General features: G+C 42.1%; 1 protein-coding gene across 2 annotated transcripts in view; it reads left to right on the plus strand.

The window, feature by feature from the left end:
• Positions 1 to 10,805, plus strand: part of CLIC5 (chloride intracellular channel 5) — a 77,347-nt gene extending 66,542 nt beyond the window's left edge. For both annotated transcript variants that reach the window (XM_050316260.1, XM_050316261.1), the window contains one exon: positions 1,664 to 10,805. In XM_050316260.1, the coding sequence (XP_050172217.1) occupies positions 1,664 to 1,831 (168 nt within the window). In that variant the 3' untranslated portion in view covers positions 1,832 to 10,805. The remainder of the gene's footprint in view (positions 1 to 1,663) is intronic.
• Positions 10,806 to 19,199: the final 8,394 nt, after the last annotated feature.

Below are 19,199 nucleotides of genomic sequence, written 5' to 3' on the forward strand. Positions count from 1 at the left end.
TTTAGAATAACGCAAGTACCTGGCAGACCCTGGCAAGCAAGTGAGCTAGGAATTAAAGCCAAGTCATGCATCTAATTTGGCTCCATGAGCCAAAACATAAACTGAGCCTGGGAGCTGACTGCACACATGCAGAAAAAAAAAAAAGTAAATTAAAAAAGTGCATAAGTCACCAGGTAAGAAATGTGATAATATCCTCACAGGTTTAGCACTTTCTTTGGCTTGTCTTCAGTGATGACATTGAAGTCAGACAATGCAAAATGAATGTATGGCCCCTTACTGGTTCTTGTCTCCTTGGGATGAAATGAAAGATGTCCAAAAAGAATTAAAATTTTTCTCAGACAAGCATCGCCATAGGATATTGCCTGAAAAAACATTTTACAGATAGAAGAAAAGGGTAAATTATTTTTTCATTTGATGGAAGATGTGTGCTGGAAATTTTGAAAATCTTAAGTTTCTCAGCAGGTTTTATCTTCCCCATATGTGTGTAAAGCATCGCTGAAGGCAAGAATGCTTAATTAAATGCAGTTTAGGACAGGATTTTGACTTGCATATACCAAGTGAATCCTGGTAATAAAAACAAATCACAGTAATTTCTGAGAACATGACTGTCCTAAGAAATTTGAGATGGAAAACAGCTCTACCATGTGCTTTAGAAATGAAGGGGAACTCTGTGGCACATATGTATGTAATTTATGCCCAGGAACAATTTTATACTGTCAGAAAAACTAGAGATTGGAAGCACTCATTAAATTAGCTAATCCCTCCCTTCCTATCAACTAGTTCACTCTGTCACCACAGGCTTATTCTATATAAGGGAAACTGAAATATCCCAATCCAGCAAGGTACTTAACCAACTAGCTATAAGTACAGATTAATCCCATTGACTTCAGTGGGACTGTACAGGTGCTTAAAATTAAGTATGCACTTAACTATTTTCCTGAAAAAGAGCCTAAGTGTTTTTAGAAATCTAAAATTTCCCTTGATAGACAATTTCCTAGTCTAACAAGTCTTGAAATAACCATTTTCTCACCCAGTTCATCTCAGTGCTCCTGTTTCTAATATCTGCTAAATCATGTTGGTTTCCTAATCATGGTACCCATACCACCCTGAATTTTTCCTTTTCGTGAACAGGGATAGAGCCTTCCAACAGCTGTAGGTGGTTACATCCTCTGACACCATTGGCCAGGCAAAATATATTACATATATTAAAAATTAAAATAAAGTATATATATAAAGTAATTTTAAATATAAATATTAATATGAAAAACATAATTTTTACTAATGCTTTTCTCTTAAATCATTGTTTTTATAATTCGGCTCTTTCTTATGTGGCATCTCAGCTTTAAGTGATATACTAAAAACTGGTAACAAATCCCCCCAAAACTCAATCTGGTAAAATTAATGAATTTCAGGTACACCATAAAAGTAGTAATATGTTGGCAGTAGCCCGGTCACTGACTTAGAATGTCCTTAGCCCAAGTAGAGTCTTTGCAAGATAAGGGACAACCAAAAATCTTTTCTCAGGCTTTTCTAAGTCACCAAGCATTTCTCTAATTTGCAATTAATTCTACGGCAGGAGAGATTACGAAGCTCTCTAGGAAGGAATCTGGAGAAATATATCACGAGCAAGATGGTTTATTCCCCCCTTTTGTCTCCGTTTTAGATCGTTGCAAAGAAATACCGCAACTTTGAGTTCCCGACAGAGATGACGGGGCTGTGGCGGTACCTGAAGAACGCCTATGCCAGGGATGAGTTCACCAACACCTGTGCAGCAGACAAGGAAATTGAGCAAGCCTATGCAGACGTGGCCAAGCGGCTCAGCAAGTCCTAACTGACCTCTGTGGTGGCTCAGTATCCCCTTCTACAGACTCTTCTCCTTGTTGCCTTAAGATATACTTTATTGTTATGCTGTCTGGTTGGCATCCCTATGACTTCACCTGTTCCAAGTGTATTGGTCAGGGACAAATCTGCTTCTCCCTGGAGAAAAGAGAAGGCAGCTCTGGTGGGGTGGGTGGAGACCCTTTGAAGTCTAACCTAAGGTCTGGCTCAACTAGTATTATTTGCAATCAGTATTGGAAATGAGTCTTTACAACTTCCTTGTTTCATGTGGGGGGTATATCACCACCTGTAGTCTTTAGAGTTTTAAAAATAAGATGTTAGCTGAAATTTCAGATAAGAGAGTTAGGAACACATAGAACTGGTTCTTCTGTAGGTTATTTCAAGGATGCTTTTGCCCCCAGTGGTATTGAGATCTTGAGGCATGAACAAAATACAAGAGAGAGGGGGGACAAATAGGAGCTTGACCCTAAAGCGGAAATACTCTTAGTAGTTATATTTAAATAAACTCTCTGAATGCATATTCTGTCTTAGCAGGCCCAAGAGTTTATAGGGTATTTATTTTTAACTTGGTGTAAGAGGGGGAAGCCTGAGCGAATATGTCAGACTTGCAGATGCTACTCTGCATAAAATTTGCATGGTGTTGTTGGATCCAAATGTTTAAAGCAAAAGAGAGTGAATGAGCAATTGAGCAGGCAGCCCTTGGAAGAGCGGGGCTCGTGCCAAAATGCCCAGTGGATCTGCTGGTTGGTAGAGACAGACAGACACAGCAATAACGGGGGCAGCAGATTGACTCCAGCACCCACAGAGGGAATTGGCACAGCTAACCAAACCACGTAGGATATTGTCGTCTTGACTGTATGGCTGCCAGTTCCTTTATAATTGCTATCTTGGGAAACTTGGATCAGCAGTAGAAAGCTGTCGCTGCACACGAATTCCAGGCAGGGGAAGCGCTTTCTTCGCCTTGGGCTCCAGATGGGTCACTTTCAAGCGCTCATCATCTCACCCCAGAAGTTTGCTCTGAGAGCCTCAAAGAGGGCAGGCTGAAACAGTGAGAGGCACGTTTCCAGCCAGAAATTCAGCAAGTGTGCCAGCAGAAATCCATGCAAGATGCCTCAGTCCCGTTCATCCAGGGTTTACCGATCCAGGTTCCATGATTCTGAATTAGAAATTGTTTTCTAACAGTGATTATTTTGTTCTGTCTGTAGTTCCTGCCTGGCACATCTGCTTTATACTAGTGATTATTTGCACGTTCCTTTAGCAAATTCAGAATGACAGCTCTTTTACTTGAAACTCATGTGCCCCAATATGTACAGCAGTGCACATGGCTCATGATTTTTCAGACTGGGGGGATTGACTGCTGTTTTAAAAGATAAAATAAAACTGAGCTCTAACCTGATGTGGCTCCCCTTCTGATCAGAGCTGCTAGAGCTGCACTGATTTGAGGGGAACCTCACACCGGTGAGCTGTGACCAAGGGGAACTTTACAGCAGGCTTGTTTGCAGCCAGAGGGCTGGAGGAGTGGAGACAGCATCGAGTGCCAGCCTCTGCCGTGTGATGCTGATGACAATCTGAAACCATCCTGTTGCTTTGGTGGGATTATCCCACTTTTCACACAGCTGGGAGCAGAATGTTACTCATTAACTGTGAAGATAGTTTGTGGTTGACTATTGTTTCTCATGCAATGGTCAATTTGTTCTAAACTTTCAAAACCTTGTAAGAAAAATCCATGAACTCCCAAGTCTTCTCCTAGAACAGGCTGTCTTATCAGTGGCTAGACAGGAGGGCAAAGGCTCTCACTCTTTAAAATATTGCTGAGAAATCAGCTGGCTCAGAGAACACTAATAGCAGCCAGAAAAATCTAATGAGATTAGAAGTGTCTGCACAAGCACATATGGCTTGTTAAAAACATTTCTTCATGAGATTAGAATTATTATTTGTGATATTATTTTCTTTTTTTTTCCCTTTTATTTCTGCAATTATTTATTTATTTATTTATCTTAATTGAGTTGGTCCTTTCTGTCTGTCTTTCTGGTTTTGTTTTTACTCATGGTGCAGGTCAAGATGGCTCAGTCAGTTTAGAAAACTGTTATTAGCAAAGCTCTGCAAAATTGTTCCAAGTGAAAAGTCTTCTATCTGACCAATGATCACAGGGATTTCTTTACTTCCAGTGTGATTTGAAGCATGTTGATCGACAGAAACTACATTTTTCTCAGGTTTGTACTTCAATCAGTAGCTTTGCTTAATCACAGTTGCAGGGAATCTTTGAATAAAAGACACAGAGGCGGATGCAGATTCTTTCTCTCTGCTTATTATATTTACCTCCTAAAAGAAAACTGTCCAAACATGCAGCAGATCTCAGGCAGGGTAAGCAAACCAGGGTCTGCCCTGATTTCCATGTCTCAGTCTTCACCAGTGTGCTGAATCCTGTAGTTCTGAAACGTTCTTAGATGTCTTTCTGTAGTTTTCATAGATGAGGGCCAAATCACAATCAGTTGGTCTTAGTGACCTCAAATTGCATCTGTTTTTGAAAAAGTATGTTTAAAATGGTTGGGCTTACACCAAAAAGAAAATGAGCTATAAGTGCAATGAGCACTAAGATTATTCGCATGCTTTTAAAAACTTTTTAAGATTTAATTATAAAATCTAAAAATCTCCAAGCTACCTTCTTTCTAATTATTAACAACAACAACAAAAATCTTTATATATCTTCATTTTCCTAACAATACCTCCTAAATGTCTAGATAAGATGTAACTATGGATATGAGAAAGAATAAGAGGAAAATGGAGCAATTTTCAGCTCCCATGCCTGTTCTGCCAGAATTCAGGTCTCACTCTGCATCCTAACTTTGCATTTTACTCATAATTCTATTATAGGCTGATACAAGATTATGGACAGGTTCAGGCATTCCCTGACCTTTGTTTGAGTTTGAAATCCAAGTTCATGTTTTCAGATCTGTAACTTTCGCTCACCTTTATGCTTTTTGGCTTTTACAGTCAGAAGCAGGAAATACTGGAAATCCTACATAGAAAAGTGTTTTGCTAAGATTTTGAGCTCAGTTCTCAAAACTCAGGATCCATCACCAATGAGATTTTAAAGGGCTCCAGACTCCTTTAGCAGGGTATTTTTGGTGACCTTCCATTGTATTTAGAATTATAAGTAATAAATATTAATCATACAGGATTGTATATCTACATTGGCAAGGCAGCATTTCTGAAAAGAATCTAAGTGACAAGACAGACATTGCAGATTTACAATAACTTTGTTCATAAATTTTTTGCAAGATGTAAAGAAAGACATAGTGCAGAGGGGGAAGAAGCCAACAATGTGGATTTAATCATCTGCATTTCAAAAATGCAGACCAAATGTCTGTGAAGATGTCCATTTCATCCAAACATTTCTCAGATATTTATTTCAAAGCTCCCTGCTCAGTCAATCCGACACTCCATTCATATTGGAACTAATATTGATTTTCCTTCTATTAGCAGTGGTATGGGAGTGCTGTAGAATCCCATAGATTAGTTACTCTTACTCTCTGTTAGGCTGTTTGAATTGCCAAGAGGTCATTTTGCTGTACAGGTAGGACTAGAGAGTATCTTTTCAAGTCTATTTAAATGAGGGCTTCTGAGAAACAATTTTTTTCCAATAGAAATCACATAACGATATTGCTTTATCAGGTCTAGTGTGGAATATAGAGCTCTGTTTGCACCAGCTAAAAAGCCACTGCCCAGCAGGGAATGACAGTCTATATCACAAAGAAATTAGACAAAGTTGTTTATCCTACAAGAAAGTTCAGCTGAAATGCACATAGCATTTATTTTGAATATTTATTTATTTTGTTTTAACCCCAGCTACCTTTCCTCCTCTCTTGTTCCTGCTCAAATCCAGCTCCAAGTTAGCCACAACCACTTCCTCAGTGCTAAGTAGCAGAGTGCTCAAGGACAGGCACACAGGGAACTGTTTTAGTGTAACCCTTCCGTCTGGTGGGATGAAACCCCCTTTCTGCATCGACTGAGTTTGGCTAATTAACTGAGTTTAAAGTATTGCAAAAATTTAGCCAGTGAAGTCACACTCCTGTAAAGCCAGAAGCACATAGAAGCATTATTTTTTTTTAATGGATTGATGTTCTAAAGAAAAAAAATATCCCCAAAGTCTTGTGTCTTCCTTCATGTGTATTCTTTCAAGCATCAGGAAGTTTGCATTTGTTTATTACTCTTCTAGATATATTCATTATTCTTGGATTGCTTTTGATATTAAGAAATATTTTTCCAGTAAGGTTTTGCCTTTTTGCTGAATCTTTCATCTCTTCATTCATTTTGATGTCTGCAATGACCTGGTAATTCCAGAGGTGGCAGGAATGCTGTGAGGTTTATACTTGTTGAGATTTTGAAGGAGGTAGTAATTTTTTTTTTTTTTCTGGAGAAAACAGTATTAAAAGCATTTTTAAAAATGGGTCTTTCCATCTGGGATACTTTATCTAAGAGTGATAGACTGTTTAGTCTGGATTATGAATTTCAGCAGAAGCATGAGCAAGGCACCATGAAGGTAGCTTTGCCTAGGGATTTCTCTGAGATAGTAGACATGTTCCCTCTGAGTCACAAAACTTCCCATTTCCTTGGTCAGGAAGGATCTGCTGGTTTGGACACTGAACTATGACAGCCCACTCACTTGGTGCTCAGCATCAAAGAGGGTGCCTGTTCCCTTTTCTCCCCTTCTGGCTCATGTTCAGGGAAAGCAGAGAGCACTGAGCTGCTTTATTGCCTTTCCCCACATCCCAAGCAACACTTGGCCCCAGGAAAGCCCAGAGATCCCATCCAGCGCTGGTTTCCAAAGCTTGATCAGTCTGTGTTTTAACATGTGACATAAAGGCCTGAAGAGCCCTGTGACCCCTCAGGCACTCTCCACACAGGGCTCAGCAGCCTCTCAGAGACCTCAGCAATCATGTTACAACTCTGTTGCCCCAAATCATTCCCCTTTCAGCATTCATTGGAGAGATGCTAATGCTGCAAATACTCCAGAGGATGGTTTTGAATGTGCGGTGTTTGAGCTGTGCTCATCAGCTAAGCAGCTCTGAATGATGACATTGTCACAGCTCAGCAGGTCTCGCCTCTGCTGCCAAGGGAACGACCCATCACCCACTGGAGGAGTACAAGCTGCTTTGCCAGTGCTGGTGCAACCATGATGAAAGGTTTCAGGGCCACCTTTCCTCCAGCCCAGCTTCCTTGCTGGAGTGTGTTAGAGCTCAGCTGGGGCCATGATCCAGCGCTAATGAGCATTTCTAGCTTGCAGCATGTGAATAGAGACTACTCATGTGTTTAATGTCAAACATGTGCTTGCCTGCTTGCCTGGAGAGAGGCCTAAAAGTCATGACAGAAAAGCCTATATTAATGAAGGGCATTATTATTCTCTTTCCTTTGAAACCCTGTGGCATAATTCCCAGTGGGGGAATTCCCAATAGGAATTCCCAGCAAAGCCAAAGGCTACATAAGCATGAAGATGTTTCAAGTTGCAAAGATGTCCTTAAGAGAACAGAAAGCACTCAAGGAGAAAAGCAAGCAGCAGTGATATACAGGGCCTCAGTGCAGAAGAACACCAGCTCTGCCCTGGTGGGAACTGGAGCAACATGACTGGTGCTGCCAGGCTCTGTTCTGGTCTCATGGGGAGGTTCAGAGTGGAGCTGGGACCAGGCTGGCAGTGCAATGCCAAGGCATGTTCCCCTGTATCTCCAACCACACTCCCTATGGTGGTATCCCACAGCATAATGATGCCTCCATTGTGTCTACCTCACTCTTATTACGAAGTGGCTTGTCTAAAGAAAGGGTGGGGGGATTTTTTTTTTTTTTATATATATATACATGGAGTAAAAACAATCCAAATATTCTTTAATGGTTCTCAACATGATACTGTCAATTCTCACCACAGGGTGGAATTTGTTGGTGGAAATTAAATTAAATTAAATTAAAACAGAAAAGCTTGGCTATTGCTAATGGGTACTACTGGGAGCCCTAAAAGCAGTTTTCAATGTAGAACCATAACAGGAGTGAACATCCTTTAATTCCCAGAATTGCTTGGGTTTCACAGGGTCATTTTAGCCTATTCTGCTGCACTGCTGAGAAATTGCTCTTTCCCTGTCTCCCTAGGTCTATAAACTCTGAAGAATTTGGGAAATGGCTACAGGCACTGCATTAGTTTTTTTCTTTTTCTCTCTTTTTTTTCTTCTTCATTAAATGAACTACTTTAGTTTGGAAGTAAGCAGTAAGTAAATAGAATTTGCAAACAGCAGATTTCTCTACTTTTTCATTAGGAAAGTTTTTAAGAGCTTTCAGGAAATGAGAGGTTATCCCCAGCTTTGGGAATAAACTGTGGTATAAAATATATATGGAAGTGGGATTCTCATTAAATAATTGAAGTAGAAAGATCACTGTTTTAAGGAGCATGCCTAGGACTAAATGAACAGCATACTCCAGTTATTGCAATAGGGACTTAAGAATCAATTTTAAATTTCCATTTTTTAATTATTATTATTTTATAATTACTTATTTTACCACATGGAAACTGTATATACATATATATTTTTATATATAAGTATATATTTTCTGTTCATTTTGCTGCATTATTTAATTCAATAGTGCTGTGAAGTTTGTTGGGATGGAGGGTGGCATAAAGAGGAAACCTTACACTCTTGAAAGAGTACTATTATTTCTGTGTCTTTGATTTGGTTCCCATTCAGATAAACAAGAACCACACCATTTAGTTGTGTAGAAGCAGGATCTCAACTTCACAGATCCCGAAAGTTTGACAGTCCCTGGGAGGACAGGGTAATTTGCTGTTTAGCAATCTGAGCCGTGTAGCGGGCAGAGCGCGTTTCGGAAGGCGTCCAGGACTGTCCTTGGGTGAAGGAGCATGTTGCTTGCAAAGCACCCCAGTGAATCCCCTGCTGTTATAAAATGAGATTAAGCCATCATGAGACGTGGACTGGCTAACCCCGAACCAGACACACTCGCCTGCAGCGCAGCCGCTAAATTGGTCTGACATCAGGAACCGCAGCGAAGGAGCTTGGCCTCAGAGGCGAGTCAAAGCAGCATCTTTGTCACCAGTCATTTTCTATTTATAATGACACAGATCTATTTTATAATCACGGGGAGGCACAACAGGAGTGTGCTTTGTTCCGCCTAAATCGCATTTCTCCTGCGGGTGCGTTTAAACACAGCCCCTGGCCCTTTGCCGCACACCACACACACCCAGGGCGGGCAGTTCTGGCACAACAATGCACACCCTGTCGTGCTTGAGCGCTCAAAGCCTCCTGTGCTGGAGCAATAAACTGCTAAATGGCCTAAAAACGTTCCCTTAAGTGCACTGAGCTGTCAGGCCACCTCATTTCCAAAGCCGCTCTGTTGTCTAAGCCTTGGGTTTCAAACAAACCAGGAGTGTATTGTGTTGTTTAGTGATGGAAATTACTGGGCATTTTTAACTGTAAGAAATGGGAGTGAAAAAACCCAACCCCCAACCCAACCCTCTTTCCAAGTGCAAAACTGACAGCTCCTGCTCCTGACTGTATTTTCAGAGGTTGTGAACAAATTCCCAATAGCTGCTCGTAGAATGGATCCTCATCTGTGCAAACTCTTGGAGCTATGATGGCAATCCCCCTTTGCTCCTTTCTTTTCTTTTTTTTTTTTTTTTCTTTTTATTGAAGGGTCCTGCTCTGTATTTCCTAGAAAAATTATAATCAAGTGATCAATAGATTTATTTTTGTAATCTGAATGTTTTCAGTTCTGAAGCCTGAAGATCAAAACCAAGTTGCATAGTGAGATTTAGGGGTGAACAGAAGTGTTTTGTTTTTTTTTTTTCCCCACAAACCCACTCGCTTTCAAAATCCTGACTCATTTGGGGCATGATCCTGGTTACTTTGGGGAGTCTGAGGTTGAAGGAGAGGAAGAGGAGGCCATTGTACTTGCTACCGTCCTTCTACTGAGAGAGGATAGCAGGAACTGGTCTGGAAGTCCTAAGAGATGTATAAGTTTCCTATCCACTGTGTGAGCAACCTCTGCAGAGACTTGCATGGCCCCAACTAACCCACAGTTGCTTAAAAACTGCACTGACATTCAAAAGCAAAATTTGAGCTGTTAACAATGACATGGTGGTCAGACATGGTACTTGTTCAGGGCATTATACAGGCAAAAAAATGGCTCATTTGAAAGGCCAAGACCCAATCTGATGACTGGATTTTCTCCTCCAAAATGTCATTAATCTCAGAAATGCCTAATGTCTTCAGGGCTACCACCTGAATTATAGGACTAAAAGCAAGATCAGGAACTTGTAAGGAGAAAACAGGAATTACCTTTAAACTCAGACCTGCTAAGGTTCAAAGAAAAGTAATTTATTTGTAAACAACCATTTTATAGTGGCTGACAGTGAAAAGTAACTGTGTATCCGGGGGTCTCCATCAGATAAGAAAGAAAGCCAGGATAAATCTCTTCGCATACTTGTGTTTTTCAGTTGAGGCACATCCTCTCTTAGTGGGCAGTTTTAGATTAGATTGCAACCTTTTGGGGTAGGAACTATATATTTCTCTGCATGTGCAGCTCCTTACACAACAGGAGCCTGATTAGGGTCTTTGTGTGCTGCTCTAGCCCTCATAATCTTTAATAATAGGAACAATATAATTAAAATGTCATTGCAGTTCACCTTTAATATTATGATTGTGCAACTGTGCTCTGTCAACTGTGAATAAAATAATGTCCTTTTTGTATAATAGGTAGTATATTTTATTATTGAAGAAAGAGTTAAATTTAATTTTTAAACTCAAAAAAGTATCTGCTCATTGTTTCATTTTAAGCTTCTAAATAGATAAGCAAATATTTCTTTTGTATCCTTCAACTGAGTGTTGGTTAAATGAAGAAATTCACCATCCTGAATTGGAGCTGTTTATAATTATATTCCAAGAATGATTAACACCTGATAATTTGAATAAAAGTGGTTTATTTTCTCATTGGGTTATTCCTGAAATTTTGTTTTATTTTGTTTATTTTCTTTTTTAAACAGGTAACTTTTCCTTGGCTGCAAGAAAAAAATGTGTGCTTACAGCTTGAATATAGCTATATTCATGATCTAAAAATGAGATGTGAGAACTGGTGGGGTTATAATACATGTTTGTGAAATAATGGATGAGGTGAAATGGGGAATGATTATTCATTATTTCTCATATCACAGGTTATGTGTTCCTAATGAAATAATCAAGCAGCAAGTTTAAAATAATCAGAGAGAAATGTCTTTTTACAAAGTCTGTAATTAAACTTTGGAGCCCTTTGGCAGAGGATGCTGTGCAAGTCAAAATGAATATGGGGTTCCAATGTGGACATACTAACTTCCTGAAGGACAGATCCATTAATGTTGTTAAACAACAAACTTTGGAAGCAGTTTCCTTGTCAAGAAGTCCCTAAATACCAAGGCTTAGAGAAGGTCCATGAGGAAGTAGATTTCTGTTATTTCTGTCATTGCTTCTGCTGTGAGAGGTTAGACGTGACTGAGGGAGGGCTGGGTGCCTTGGCTGAAGGATGGGAAGTATTTTAAATTGAATTCCATCACAAAACTTTGAATTTATCTTCTGCAAAGCAAACCACTTCCAGAGAAGCATTAGAGGCAGAGGCTTGGAATCCCTCTCATAGCAAATGACAGGGAATCACATTCCATCTAAAGCAACAGGAGTTCATCATCCAACAGCTGCAGCTGGAGAGGAACAAGTAGGATTTTTCCAAGTTTACATGTCAACTTCTCTTCTGGTCACCCAAGATTGTGCCCAATGGGCCACATCTCTGTAGTATTGCATCACTCTAGTACCACATCTCTTTGATGTTATGTGTGATATAAAAATAAGCATCTATTTCAAATTCTCCAAACCCAAGGTGGTGCCAGCCTAATGTTTCTGTTTTAACTGGCTGTTATACCTGTTAGCTGAAATACTTATTCACTTGTTCAGAACTGTAGAAATCTAGGGCCTTGGCTGACTGCTTTTGGGCTAAGCTCTCAATGTGCAAGCACCCAGGTGCACCTTCAGAGCAAATGTGTTCTTTTTCCCTTTCTCTCCAGATGTGGCAGGATGAAAGAAAACCAGATAATCTGAAAAACTTTTCATTAGGCATATCAAAGAATTAATAAATATCTTTTTTTACCCATTTTGTAGCCAGTCCTGAATGGAAGTTCAGCTTTGCTGTTTGGTCACTCAGCTGTGTAGCTGACCATGGCCAGCACTGTGACACTGCTGTGCATTTTCTGACAGAAACTCACACCTTGCACAGCTCCATCATGTCCCTGCCTCGCCAGAACCACAGCTATGAGACCATTCCATCCTGATGAGCATCTCAGAATGGTCAGTACTGAAAGCTTCACAGAGCATTGCCGGGAGCCCCAGGCCTTGGGTTTTGACCTACTGACCACACATAAAAAGTGTTCCGCACTGGTGGTGGTTTTTTAGTGTTTATTTCATTAAAAATCATTGCTTATAGCTCTGGCACCTCTCACTGAACAAAAAAACCTGACACTGGCCTCAGGCTCTCTGGACAGTGGTCTAGGTGATGTTTTACAGCAGTGAAACTAAGAGCATCAGATCCATTGGGCACTGTGTAAAATAAGAGGTTTCTGTGCTTAAGTGATTGTGATTGCTGCCCTGAATGATGAAAAATGGGGTGAGAAACAACCTGGATCACTTATCATTTTTCCTGTCTTTATTTTATCATTCCTTATGCATTTGCTCTGAACAAGACAAAGCTCTCCCCTTTCCACAGCAACATCTTGCTGCTTCTGGTCATTTTTTTGGTCATTTGGTCTCTGAAGGATCTCTTCTACCCAGCTAATCGCTCTCTCTGACGGGGATTTGTACTGCTGTCTCTCCCTGCTTGCCATGTGAAAAATAGAGCCCTTGACGGGCTCCACGGAGCTGCTGGCACCTCTTTCTTCAGGGATGGGGTGGGGGAAAGCTTTGTCAAGGAGGGTTTAGTTTGGTTTCTCTTTTTTATCTCAATACCTGATGTAACACTCTACACGTCCTGCTAGACACGCTGCAATCAGTCCAGTCTGCGCCAGGCAAGAGTTTAGACATTTCAGGTGTCATCCATCCTTCATATCTTGTGCATGCCTTTCCTTTCGTGAGCCCAGCAGATGCCTTTAATTGCCAGCCTTTGCTTCTTGGCTTTCCAAGAAGTAGCAGAGGAACTATGGAGTCCCTCTGGCGAAGGATGAAACGAAGGGGCCCAGCAGTGTTATGACATTTCTAGCACTGAATTGGCTTCGGGAAGAATGGGCTCTTTCCTCCTGTTAGATAAGCACAGAAATCTTAAGCAGATGCTTGCAAAACATCAAACAAATATATACTTAAAAAAAATAAATATAGGCTATACCCACATGCCCCATAATCTGGCCAATATTCCGCCACCGCTGACAGGATCTTGCCTTTCTCTGGTGAAGCCTGGAGGAAAAGAAAAACCCGCAGTCTAGTCATTCCTCAGCAGGACTGGAACTGGCTCTTCCAGCATCCCAGAGCTCAGTGTGGCAATGCCAGTAGCTGGTGGCCAAGCTCCAACCCGCCCTGTTGTTCAGCAGCTAGGGGGAAATGCAGCCCTTCTCTCTTGGGTGTTGTGTGTACACCCCAGGGACTTTTATCTGTTTAAGTTTCTCCCTAAATCAGCATTGTGGAATGCAAAGGGGAATTTAATGCCATAGGGAAGAAGGTGCAGCAGTTTGAAAATCCTAAATTGCCAAAAACAAAAAGGATGTTTTCTTTAGGGCAAATGTAACCCTTGTGCTCCTGATTTCTCGAGCAGAGAGAAGAGGGAAGGATTTCTTCTGGTTCCCTTGCTTTGAAAGCCATAGGTTTTGGGAAAAGCTGGATGGAAGAATATTAATTGAGAAGTGTGAGAAAGAATTTACTGCAAGAAGTCCCACTTCCCCCAACCCTTTGTTAAAATAATATTAAAGAACATTATTGGTGCCAAGGGAAGGACTTTGAAGAATCTGTTGGAGTTCAGGTCACCCGTGTAATCCTCATTCAGCTCCTTGTGTGCCTCGTGTACCAGTTTTCATCAGCTCACATATGGTATCGTGAGCAGCTCCTGCCCTGTTCCAGCACCCTGGATGGGTGATACAATTAGTTTTCTTGGCACTGGTGTGGTGCTGGGCCTTCTTTATTCCTTGTTTCTCAGCCTGTTAGGAAGCTCTTTAAAACAGTCATGGTATCATGTGCTTTCTGCAGCAGTGTTGTTTGTAACTGCTTCACAAACATTCATTAGACCACTTCATGTGTCCCTGAGGGGCATGGGATGATGTTTCACAGTGTGGGAACCAAGACTGAAAACTTCAGATGTGAGTTTTCACTTTGAATGCTTGGTTTCACCTATTTAAGACATGATTTTTCTCAGTATGGCACACTACGCTGCAATTTCAGGGTGCTGCTGCACAAATAAAATTCAATGTGCTGGGATGACTCCCAATCTCTAGGACAGACTGGCACAAAATGGCTCCTGTCTGTACTGGTCTGCCCTCCTAAACTGAATGACTGCTTGCAAATGGCTTATTAGAAACACTCTCTGGACAAGTGAGCTTCCATATTATTCCAGAGGCTAATTTGGGAGGGTACTAGGTGGCCTAAGCCAAAGGAGGTCTTACATGCTAGAGATATAGATATGGTGGATATGGTGTATATATACACTAAGTAATAAAGGCAGGTATTTGGGTTCTGTCCCCTCTGCTTTCAAGTGCAATCAGGAGTGCTCAGAAGCTCCTGCCCCTCAGCTGTTGCTTCAGGTCCCAGTGCCACCATGATGCTAGTATATAAAAAGTAGCATATCTGGGGGGAGGTGAGCAGTATTTGATTTTTCCTACCTTTGGAGTGTTTGAGTTTGCAAGTTTAGTAATGTTTTACTGTGGTTTTTCCTTGTATAATGTTTTGTGCACATATGCACATCTATTTCTACGTGCATGTGCATGCACATGTAGAGTGACATCCTTCCCTCTGCACAGCATTTTAATTCTGAGTATCCTTAATGATCTCAGCAAATCAGTGCAGTTGGTGTTTGACCTGCCACAGGGGACCAGCTGGCTTTGGCAACACATCTCTGCTGAAGCCTGAGTCCTCGGGAGGTTATTTATCACACTGCAGGGAGAGTCGTGCTGCTGTGCCTGCTCAGCTGGGAGCATTCACTGTCCCTTGCCATGGGCATGATTCCCCAGGGAGAGCCCCACAGCTCTCCGAGCCAGTTGGATGCCTTGCTCTGCATCCAGCAGGAGTAGCACTCATATTTATGGTGTATGGGCTAAAATCTTTATTCATAAAGAAGCAGCTTTAGGTTTTCATTGTCAGCGTGGATGCTGAACTAATCAGAAAGGAGAGCAGAAGGGTGGGGACAGGAAAAGAGGAGTTTGTGGGAATATAACAATGTTAAATAAAAAAACTTTACTTGCTGTCAGTTAAGTCTCTCCATTAGTTACCTCTACCATTATGGATTCATTTTAAGATCCAGACTTCAATATACATAACTTTAAATCACTAACATCCTTCATGGCTCTGTGATTTGCTGGTTCCATATGTAGCCTCTTGGCCCATTGCATTGGCACAGGTTCAACTCTTGTTCTTTGGGTTACGGTTTCCTCGCTTTGATGGGGGAATCAGGAGGGGAAGAAGAGGGAAAGAGCAAGAAAGGGATGGTGAGACAGAAGGAAAGTGTTGAGGGAGAGAGAAAAAACAGAAGGAAAAGAGAGAGGCAAAAGGAAAAGTAGAAATAATAAGAAGGGAGAGAAACAGCTTAAAATAAATCAGGAGAAGTAAAAAAGCAGCACGGAAAAAGCAGAAGGAGGAAAACAACAATGAGAAATATTGTCATGAGCAGCTATCCCCATCCTGCTGCTCGTGGCAGCACTGGGATGCTGTGGAGCGGGAGGATAGGGCTGATGCAGCCTTTCCCAAGTGCCCGAAATGGCAGTGCCATGCTGCAGCTTGTTCCCTCACAAGCAGGCTCAGTCCCCGCCTGAACTTTATAATTAAGCTCACTGAGATTTTGCTTGGGGTCTGGGCTGACAGCTGTATTGAATTTTGGTTTGTTGTGTGATTTATCAGGGCCGTCGATGGGTGTTTGGATGATTTAGTGCTGCAAAAATACCTTGGAATGCAACGCACAGCAATATCTGCATTATTAATAACAATAATAATAAAGATAAATGTCCCTCCCCAGAGCTTTCGATGGCTGTGCCACTCAATTTAACATTTTAACAGTGGCATGTGGCCTCTCCATGGCACCTGGTAGCGTCTGATGGATTCGAGCAGGCAAAGAAAAGGTTATTTGTCAAACACTCAGCCTCAACTGTACAGTATTTTGAAAGCTCCAGGTCAGAGCTTGAACCACATTCCTGTCCCTGACATCCAGTGAGACTGAACTTTGTCATGTTATTAAGCTGTCAGCAGCACTGGGGCGTTATTTGGATTTCTGGTGGGAACTCCTTGCACATGCTTGGGGTGCTCTAGTGGGATTATATCAACACCATTGTAAAACACACACAAATGAGCTGTGCTGTAATTACCACATGAAGACCTCACTTGGCTGGGTTAATCAACAGAGAATGGAAATACCAGATAAACACAAATGGCCCATCAGGATGTCTTTTCCAGTGGCAACAATGCCATTGTTTCCTAGGAGACCAGCCTGATTCTGGGGCTCCTCTGGCAGCCAAACCCCTGACTGCTCATCTGTGCCATGGAGGAGTAACACGGGGCTCTGCTTCATCCTCTGCACCAGCTTCTCATAGCCATGACCAGCAGGACCAGGGCAGAAGGATGAAGAGGGACCAAGGTATTTACAGGTATTAAAAATATCTGTGATACTTGCTGTTTAAAATTGAAAAAAAAAAAAAAGTTTTCTCCACATGCTTGCACCAGTTCCACTCAAAGATCTATTTTGCATGAGAGTCCTGTGCCCACCAGATAGGACAGAGACTGCTTTCTGTGCACCCCTCCCTGTGATGCTCTCTGAAGTGGAAGGGGCAATTACAGCTTTATCAGTTCCAGCTGCCTGTCGGGAAGGCAACACTTGGGAAAAGCAGCTGTCTGGGGCAGTTTGCTCTGTTGGTCACCATTTAACAAGTCACATTTTACTGTGCTTTTACCATTTGGCTTCTGGGAGAGACACAACCTGAATTAAATTGACTGCAGCTCCCAGCAGCCACAAGTCACAGTGGCCAAGCACAGTGCCACAGTTGACCTTGGTGGCACCAACCCTGGGCAGTGCAGAGGGCTGAGATCCTCCTTCAGAAATCATCCTTTCTCTGCCCAGTACATCAGACTTGTTTTACCTACAGAGCACCTGGGGGCTGTGACTAATGCCATGAATGGTGGTTTGATAAAAAACTCTCTGAGCCCCCAGGTGTCCCTGCCTTCACTTATTTATGGGATCATTTAGGACAGCAGATGCTGAGTGACCATGATAATCTCCTTACCATTTCTTCTTTCCTGTTCTCTTCTCCACATCTCTCTGTTTCATGATCTGTGTTAGCTCTTGACCTCCCATCTTATGGGGAGGGTTGAGGTCCATCAGGCACTGGGACTAAGTGCAATTGATAAATAATACTGACCAAGAAGCCTTTATCTCCTCAGTGCCACCACCACTACAGCAGCTGTTCATGCTTTAAGCCCAGCCAGCAACGGAGCTCAGCTGCTTCCAGTGGGATGGGAGAGAGAATTGGAAGTGTAAGAATGAGGAAACACATGGGTTGAGATAAAGACAGCTTAATAGGTAAAGCAAAGGCCACACAAGGAAGCAAAGCAAAACAAGGAATTCATTCACCACTTACCATGGACAGGCAGGTGTTCAGCCATCCCAAGAAAGCAGGGCTCCATCAAGGGAAACAGTGACTGGGAAAGACCAATGCCATCATTCCAAACTTCCCCTCTTCCTTCTTATTCCCCCAGCTCAATATGCTGAGCATGATGCCCTATGATCTGAAAAATCCCTTGCGTGAGTTAGGGGTCATCCGTCTCAGCTGTGTCCTCTCCCAGCTCCTTGTGCCTCCCCAGCCTCCTCGCTGCTGGGGTGAGGAACAGAAAAGGCCTTGGTGTCGTGTGAGCTGTGTATGTGGCACCTCAGTTAAGGGATCTTCTGAGCATTGTGTATCGCAGATGAAAAACATTTTTTCAGCCGAAAGGAAATTCTGATTAAAAAATGTAATCCTGTCAAAATTTTCCATATGAAAGTTTGGGTTTGGATATGCTCTCAGAACCCCACCAAAACGGTTAATCTTCATTTACTAAACAGGATACCAAAGTTAAATATTTCATCCAAATTCAGTATTTGGAAATTAAATTACATTTTTAAGTAAGAGAGCAGCTCAAAAGGAATTGTTCCTTCCAGTGCACTAAAATGGACTATGTTTGGCTGACAGTCATTTCCACCTCATCTTCACCCTTCTTGTTTTACTTAATTGCTGTCAAAATTGGTCAAAAAGAAGTGTGGCCAGCAGGTGGAAGAAGGTGATTCTGCCCCTTTACTCTGCTCTGGTGAGACCCCACCTGGAGCACTGCATCCAGCTCTGGGGTCCCCAGAACAAGAGGGACATTTGCCTGTTGGGACAAGTCCAGAGGAGGCCACCAAGTTGATCAGAAGGATGGAGCACCTCTGCTAAGAGGAAAGGCTGAAAGATTTGGGATTGTTCAGCCTGGAGAAGAGAAGGCTTTGGGATGACTTTATCATGGCCTTCCAGCATCTGAGGGCAACTTACAGGAAAGATGGGCCAAGATTATTTACAAGGGCCTGAAGTGACAGGACAAGGGGGAATAGCTTCAAACTGAAAGAGAGTAGGTTTGGTCTAGATTAGATATTAGGAAAAAATTCTTTACTCTGAGGGTGGTGAGGCCCTGGAAAAGGTTGCTCAGAGAAGCTGTGGCTTCCTTATACTTCGAAGTGTTCAAGGCCAGGTTGGATGGGGCTCTGAGACACTGAGGTGCTGGAGCATGTCCAGAGAAGGGCAATGCTGCTGGGGAAGGGTCTGAAGCACAAATCTGATGAGGAGCAGCTAAGGGAGCTGAGGGGGCTCAGTCTGGAGAAATGAAGGCTCAGGGGAGACCTTGTTCTCTACAACTACATGGAAGGAAATTGTGGAGAGGTGGGCGTTGGTCTCATCACCAAAATAACAAGTGAGATGATAAGGGAAAATGGAAAGTTACTTCAGGGGATGTTTAGGTTGGATATTAGGAAAAAATTTCTTCACAGAAAGGTGCCCAAAGCTGGCCAGATGAAGCTTGGGTTGTATCTTTTGTTTCTTTGACTCCTGCTTGAAAACATGCATGGGCACATACTTATCCTTCAATCCAGGCTGAAGTCAAGGG

Source organism: Myiozetetes cayanensis, unplaced genomic scaffold, assembly GCF_022539395.1.
Source record: "Myiozetetes cayanensis isolate MyiCay16 unplaced genomic scaffold, myiCay2020 scf2-11, whole genome shotgun sequence".
NCBI lineage: Eukaryota > Metazoa > Chordata > Aves > Passeriformes > Tyrannidae > Myiozetetes > Myiozetetes cayanensis.